This window comes from Morone saxatilis, unplaced genomic scaffold (genome assembly GCF_004916995.1).
Source record: "Morone saxatilis isolate NCDOM2014 unplaced genomic scaffold, NCSU_SB_2.0 Contig12, whole genome shotgun sequence".
NCBI lineage: Eukaryota > Metazoa > Chordata > Actinopteri > Moronidae > Morone > Morone saxatilis.
In genome coordinates this window covers 7,346,108-7,354,472 of record NW_023339674.1, presented here as the reverse complement: position 1 = coordinate 7,354,472, position 8,365 = coordinate 7,346,108, and the positions used below count along the sequence as shown (strand labels likewise).

Below are 8,365 nucleotides of genomic sequence, written 5' to 3'. Positions count from 1 at the left end.
AATCTGGCTATACAGGGAAAGGAGGCAGTGGAAATTAGTCCCTACAAACTATATTTTTCAAGTTTTCCTCAAGTTGATTTTTCATTTGCTACTTGAACTGACCTTTTTTTAAATGTGCTGTTGTGGATGGCCTGGTGCAAAGTCTAACTAATATCTTACAATTTGACTAACTATGGCTCCCCACTAAACACTTAAGCTACCAACCCAGCTCATAACTGACTACTGACTGACTTGATTCGTCTGACCTGGCACCCAAAAATAACAATGTTCAAGTACTACTTGTCCCAGCCAACCAGAGTCCAAGCTAACTTTGCTAATAAATATAGAGCTATAAATCAATAATCCCCCCAGCCGCATCAACTAAAACAAGCTAAATCCACCTTTGAGCTGGCATCGAGCCTCCTCAGCATCATTAAGTAATTTAGAAGTGCGGGTGCCAATTAACACGGAAAACCTTCTGCTTGATTAGTGTGTTATGGTTTGTGTGATTGCTGTGTGCCGTGGCCCCCCTGGGCAAGGGCAGCAGAGTGGGAAAGTGACAGAAGGAACAGTATTCTACGTCGGCAGTACCCAACAGACAAGAGCATCATGTAGTGGCTGGATGGCAACGTAGGCACTCGACATGGCACCCTGCCATCACCTCACGCTTATCGCTCATGCAATGCCTTCCCCTACCGCTGATAGTGAGAGTGAGTTGTTTTGGGTTGTACTGCACTCACTGCTGCCTAGTCCGGTGGGTGCTGTTTGTCTGTGTACATTTAATGGACTGCTGCCTAATCATCATCCCTCCATCGAGGCAACTTTTTTGGGGGTAGGGAGGAGACAGGAGCCAGGGTGGAGGTTTGTAATGAGATTTGCTACAGCGCGTCAGGGAAACTGTCAACCAAAGGCCTTGGACTGAATCGTGACCGGTTGCCAACAATGAGCCCAGGGAAAGTCCCAGCATAGAACGTGACTTAACTGAGAAAGCACTCATATCTGTAAAACGTCTGCCTCTGTTTGAATACTGGAATCTTAGGGGAGCTTATCGACGAGTTAAGTGACGAGGGTGCATGTAAGCAGTGCTTTTAGTTGACAAAGGACAAAATTCCAAGCGTAACAGTGAAAGGGTGACAAAACCATGAAATGAACATATATTACTGCTAATGGTGTGCCATGTTTGACTACTAACTTTGAGTGAACCTGATGAGTGATAGTACGGAGAAAAGTTCACCCTTCTCTCACTGCATGATCATTGGGTGCCACTGGGCTTTCATGCTCGTCAGTGCCGGTGCTCCTGTAGTGCTGAATAGTGTCATATCCTGCTCCCCTCAGAACTTGGAACAGGTAGGGTAGATAAGGATATTTTTTAATATATATTTTTTGGGGCCTTGTTATTGCTTCTTTTATTGATAGTACAGAAAAGGGGGCAAGAGAGCAGGTCGGATCGAACCCCTGGTCCGCTGCAGCACGGACTCAGCTCCCCAGTATCACGGGGTGCGCACTCAACAACTGAGCAGACTGCGGCACCCCTTTTAAATTTCACCCAATAGTTTGTCTCCTGTATGTTTGGAAGGCTGAGCTGTATTCCAGATGATGATGTTCCCACTCCAATCTGAACACAGTGGTCAACTGTTAAAAACTGTCACCTAGATTGCCCCCAGAGCGCCAACTTGATGTATTACAAATTGCTCTATTTTGTCTGACCCCATCAGGCAGAAAACCCATCTCTCTCTGTATCTCTCTCTCTCCCTCTCTACCTCCTGGGCTAGTTGACAGGCGACGTCTGGGGGTGTTGGAGGCTCACAGTTAGCCAGGGCGTTAGCCACATGCACACGGCTGCTCTGCTGCCCATCAATTCTACTGTATCTCTGTGGTAACCGGGGGCTTCTTCTTCTCTCCCCCTCCCCACGCCTCCTGCTTTCATTTCAGGCTCCTTGGAGATAGAGGAATGCAAATCTGCAACCATGATGGAAGGTGAGGTGATATTTTTTTATTATCATCACGCTGTCCCGTTTTCTGTTGTAATTCAGGGTAATCCCCCTTTATGTCCTTGTCCTACAGCGCTTCATCTGCTGGCAAGCGTGTGTGTCTGTGTGTGTTTGGGAGGTTCAAATGTCATAAGCTGCCCTGCTATTTTGAGTGCATACATTCCAGTGACTTGCATGTTATTCTTAGGAAAAGGGCACATCCACTGAATGTCTACCACAGAGGCACAATGGCGAAGCTAATTGAACCGTGTGTACCTTTTGTGAGTGTGTGTGTGTGTGCGTGCATATGTCCCATAGTGCCCCCCAACCCCCCTATTTCCCGCTTCCCATCGTAAAGGATTATTTGGATTTATTGTGCAGGAGGGCTTATGTGCCCAGCTGGCTCACTTGTATAATTTCTCTTTGTATGGTGTACTCTGAAACACATGCACACACGCACATACACACTCACAGTAGCGTATGACTCTGCTGTGTATCTGCTCACACTACATTGCCATTTTACCCAGCACTGGCGTGTGGTTTGCATGTGCGTACGGGTGAATGCATGCGTACATTTGTACCCACCCAGCGTTGGACTGATCCATCTCTGTTGGGTTGAGTGTAGTGAGGAAAAAGATAACTGATGGTTGTTTTAGTTTCATGTCCCTTTAATTGATGACATCATCAGGGGGAAGGCCAGTGATGGAAGGATGAATCCCTACAGCTCTGCAGCTGGCACACGAAAGCATCCATCCATCCATCCATCCATCTGTTTCACATTATATCTTTTATTTCTTATCTTTTATATTGCTCAGGCATCCTATATTTACGACCACTTGCCATTTGTTTGACCAGAACAGCCTAGATATGTTGACATTTACTAAATCAACCTTGAATTATGTAAGCTGTCATAGTCCACGATACGTTTCTTTTTTGAGGCAGTGAACATGGGAGAAATAACGATGAAATAATAATCAAATGAGGTCATTTTTTGATTGTGTTCCAAAAAAGCTAGATGGTGTTGTCATTGAAACTTGTTTATTCTGGTGCGTTTAGTAAATGAGCATGCCAGTGTGTCTGCTGCTAAGGAAGAATCTCATTAGCTTGTCCTCTGGTTGTGTTTGTGTATACGTGTGTCTGTCTGTGAGTGTTTTGAAAAGGAATTACATTACTGCTGTCCAGTTATATGTTGTTCACAGCAATCCCATACCAGAGAATACAAAATGTTGTTTCATAGTTATAGGCAGGTCATTTAAAGGTGGGCAGGAACCTATGTATTCATTTTAAAGTTAGAGCTCTCAGATAGTTGGCAGTTTTTAGCAATTCTCAGCCATACATGTCACCACTTTTTTTCAAATGCTGAGCCTATCGGCTTGAAGCATGGTGCATGTTTCTGTAAGGATGTCATGGTGGTGCGGTTATGTTGACAGAATTTGCAGTAACAATATCATGACCACAATCTAGTTCAGCAATCCAGCTAGTAGAGGAGTGTAGACCATTAAAACAATCAAAGATTGATTCAGTCACTCAGGCTTTGTTACTGTGAGAGAAATTTGGTTTGCTGATAGGTAAAGAAGTTAACACTTGAGTATAACACAGAAAAAAATCAGCCACATGCCAAACAGGAAGTTATCTCATATAATACAATGAAAACTGCTTTCAAAGCTGACTTATAACCGTGTAATGAATTAAAAGGCTTATCTGACTAAATGGTACAGTAAATCTGTTGAACTTTCCAAAAGTCTTATTTGTAGGTTACCCTGATTTAGACCAGTCTTCATGTCCATTCCCATTGTTAACTGCCCATGCATGCAAAATAAAGGTCTGTGTGATGTCAAACTCTAAATTGAATGAATGATATTTTAAGTGGCTGATTCATCAATAATGGCTTCTTCTAAATGTTTGATAGCGGTGTATTACACTCCCATGCTACTGTATTATGAAAAGGGCAAGCAAGTCAGCCTGACAGTCTGGAGCAGGTTCTACTGACAACAATCATCACAGCGTCACTGTTTGTCACATACATGTCATCATACAAACTGCTCAGTAAGTTATAATTGAGATGATGACCATGATAGATTATACACCATTTCTGCCCTCGTCAGATTTAGGACAGAGCTGTGTTTGTAGCAAACAGCCACTTTATGCACAGTGATGTCAAATAAGCTCATGCTTATTACACAGGTATAGATGATTAAATATTGGATCTCTCGGGGAAATACTAACAGACAACACAATATCCATATAGTTAATGATCAAACCAAAGTGACTGATTCTGTGTATTCCCTTTGGTATCTGGTTTGTGATACGGTTTGTGTTGAAGGCAAAGCTTAGTCCTTGCACAGTCTTGATCAGTAAAATAAGATGGTGGTTTGGTCTAAAAGGCACTACTCTTTTTAAATATTTTGCCTTAGTAATAGTAAACTTCTAGCTTTTTTTTTTTTTTTTTAACAAAATCAGAGTTGTACAGTAACAGAACTGATTGATCCCCATACTGTCTTGTCATCGGTCGCATTTGTCACGGGCCAAGTTGTTAGGTAACAGTTGTGAAGAAAAAAACAGGCTGCAAACCACTTCCCTTCCATTAGCATGGCTAGCACAGGCTTAGCATGGACTGTGTGAGGGCAGGATTACAGTCAGGTGTTAAAATTGGATGCTAATCCTTGTTAGCTCTGCTTTTTAAAGCCCCATGCTGTGGCCAGCGTGGTTGTCCCTGCATAACACACAAGGTACAAGACATGTGCTCTTTACTTCATTTTAGTTGAAAGGGAGAGTGGCAGGCCTTGAACTGTTTGTGCTAGTGTTAGTGACCCCCTTCCCTTTTAGACACAATATAGCAGATTAAAAATCTGATTGCGCCAAATATAACTGCTGGTGAACTGTGGCCTCCAACTGATAATCATAAGGCAATTTCCCTAGCAAAATTCAAACATGCTTTCAGAAAGATTTTTCCGTAAAAGACCCTCTTCCTCTGTAACTTACAGAGCTCTAATAGTACTTAACATAATCATTTGCTATGAATTCCCTGAGTTTACTGCAAGTGGGATTACTGCATTTGCGGTTGTGGTGCCCAGTGTGTATACATTATTGCTAGGGAGATGTCATTTTAAGTAGCAAATCTCCCGTATGCTTTTCTGTACTCACGAGAGCCTGCCCTTGTGTGTGATTTACTCAGCTCTCCTCAAGGTAATCATACTGGTGCAGCATGGGATTGCTGTTCCTGTTGGACTTTGTAGGAGCTATAAGGAGGAGGCTAGGAAATCATCCATACAAAAGTGAAGTTTAATAATCACATTTCTATCTGTAAAAGAACAGTGTATCACTGTCCATCCATCCAAATCTAACACAGATTACCATGAAATATGGCATGACATAATCCATAATTGATTTGGTAAGACTTTCAACTAGCACCACATTTAGTCAAAGGGACATCTTATCTAAAAACCAATGGGTTAATTACCAGGCAGTTTGCTGTGCATATTCCTGGTCTCTCAGAGGATTAATCCTAATGTGTTAACTGACCTTCTGACCTTTCCTCTACTGCTGGCATCAAGCCAAAACGTCCCCTTACACACAAGAAATGACATCAAAATTTAACAGGCGGACTACCACAACATTTTCTCAGTCTTGTCTTTAGATTGTATAAAATTTGCTGACTATCTTTATGCTCCTAATGAAAATCCTGAACCCATGGAATTCCCTATAGCACCATCATCATGACAACAAAGTTAACGTTGTATCCCAGAACTGATAGGGCTCTAAGAATAGCAAAATTAGTATGTTGTTAGTGTTTCTTCAGTATGTTGTTAGAGTGCTGTTGACTCATCCAATAATTTTGTGGGTTTTAATGAACACTCTAGCCTCCCATGGTCACTAGCAGAGCTTCAGACTTCAGTCTTGTTAATCCTGGTTAGGAATCAGACTATCACAGGGAGGTCTAGTACTTAGAACTTGCCTGTCTGAAACTTGGATAAACCCTTGACTGGACTGCTGCAGAGTAGAGGGCAGAGAGGACACAAGGCCATATGGCGGGCTCCACTTTGTTTCTTTAATGGTCTATTACTTGACTTTATATTAAATAATAACTTAATAAATAAATAAATGAATAATCTTAATGATTTGCTTTTGGGACTTGATTGATCGTAAATTATGTCAGTATAATTGTTTGGATGTTATTATGATACATTGCATTAGGGGGATGTTTTATTTTTCTGCCACACAAACTCAGTCAAACACTGATAACATTGTCTTTGTAGCTTAGTTATGTTATAATTGCATTATCTGTTTGTGGAGGTAATGTTTTGTTGTTTTGTTTTGCTTTTGTTTTGCTGCCTTATATGCAAGGTTTGCTACACTCCTCCCTGTTGCAGACCCAAATGAGTAATTTAGTGTCTTGTCATTGGCCCAAACACATAACTCATGTGGGCTGATGCATCGGAAACAGCCTCAGTGGCCCAGCAGAAATGTTATGGTTGTATGAAACAGAGAAGCATACCGTCTGGAAATGTTGAATGCAGAATTGTATCTCCCTGCCATGCCTCATGATTGGTGCCACTTATTCTCCATCCTGAGTCATAGTTTGAGCCCATGTTTCTCCTGGTATTTCTGTAATCCGGTCCTACATAGACACATACACAGACTCTCAAATCTGTCCACTTTTCATAGCAAATAAAGGCTGTGTACATACTTTCACACAGGTCTTAAATTGTTGTAGTTCCCAGATCGTGATTAATAGGACATTTTGTATGTTTAGCCACCAGGCATACAAAGAGATAGAAACCGACCAACAGATAAAATGATTAAAAGCAGTCATGTTAAAGCTGTTTGTAGCTCCTCAGGAAATTCCTACTTTGGAGCACAGTAAGAGTGCCGTGGTACTGCTTTAATAACATGTAATTGAAGTACGTGTGTGTCCAATTAATAACCGTGTATTCTGACATGTTGCCTCAAAGCATGACTGAAGTGCCAATGCACATTCCTCTGAAAATTAGGGGTACGCTTTTAGAATATATTTAGACATTGTTTGTTGATTGGAATATGTCCATAGGAGGAGGAGGCGACAGACAAGGCTATTTCTGACATTAATATGTGTTCTGGAGAAGTCTGAGCCACTGGTTTTCCTTATAACATAAGTGTGTGCATGGATGCTAACACGACGTCAAGCCATGCTGGCATGAAACGCTTGTGCATGAATGCGTCTGTTCAGTCATCAAAGTGCATGTTTTGTAAGTGTCTTCCTCGCAAAGTGTGGCAGACACAGAGGAAAGCTCATTGTTGGATGTGTCGCAGTACAATGGGTCCATTGTGACTGTGCTTGACAATAAGTTTGACAGAGACCCAAATGAACTTTCCCACAACAAGGACACGCAGGGACAGAGACTAAAGAGAGAAGGAGGCAAAGCCAGTCAGAATGAATCTGCTTGCTCCTGTTCACACTCTTCCTTACACCATATTCATTCATTCATTCATTTTTTCATAGACGCAACATTCTCAGCCCTTCCAAATTCCATCTTTTTGTGCAGACACACCCACTCTCACACACACACACACACACACACAGAGAGAGAGAGAGACAAGCTTATGTAATGATGCTCTAAGATTCAGTGCCAGATAAACAGACATGTTTGTGTAATCCAGTGGCAGCTGGGAGGGACGTTGAGGTTCTCTTACAGCATAATCAAAACTGTTTCCTTGAATGACATATCAGATTCAGCTGGAAAAATGTCTTTGTCAAAAATGTCATCAGATAAAATCACTGCATACGGTATTTGTGCATTTGAAAGGATCACGCTTCAACGAACATAGTTAAAAATGAAAAGCAGTGCACTGAAAATTGGCACACTGCCTGTAATTTAGCAGTTTGTTTTCTGTGACTAAATAATGTTTGCATACCTTTTTAAAAATACTTTTCTATTCAATAGTTATTTCTTATCTTCCTGTCATTAACGCACTGGCTCAATTAAATTGAAATGTTACAGATAGTACATTAAAAATAAACAGGAAGTAGAACAGACTGTTAAGCAACAGACTAGGGATGCTGTTTTCATCCTGACAGGGCCCACACAGAGATTAGAGGAGCCTGCTGTCAAAACAGTAGGTGATTTGCTGTCAAAGATGTGTGGTCTAATTTAATCAGTAGCTCTAGTTTTATCATAAAAGGCAGTCAAGTGTTGTGGCTGCTGCTGTAACACTAATGCCATCAATGTGATGGCGCCATGGGTGGCTCTGTGTCGTGGGTTATGATAAGGGATCCGTCAACAAGCAGAATTCAGGCGAGAACTAATTAAATGCAATTCAGTGTCCCGTTGATGATCTTTATGTTCCTGTGTTGTTGTGTGAAGCGCTACATACATTTTTTGAATGGTGTGCCGTGCTATCTGTTTGACTGACTCATCATCTGTGTGTCCTTTTACACA

General features: G+C 41.6%; 1 protein-coding gene across 5 annotated transcripts in view; it reads left to right on the top strand.

Moving 5' to 3' along the window:
• Positions 1-1,911: 1,911 nt before the first annotated feature.
• Positions 1,912-8,365, top strand: part of sgip1a (SH3GL interacting endocytic adaptor 1a) — a gene marked incomplete at its 5' end in the record, with an annotated part of 58,000 nt that continues 51,546 nt past the window's right edge. For all 5 annotated transcript variants that reach the window (XM_035653577.1, XM_035653579.1, XM_035653575.1 and 2 more), the window contains 1 exon segment: positions 1,912-1,956. In XM_035653577.1, coding sequence (XP_035509470.1) covers positions 1,912-1,956 — 45 coding nt within the window.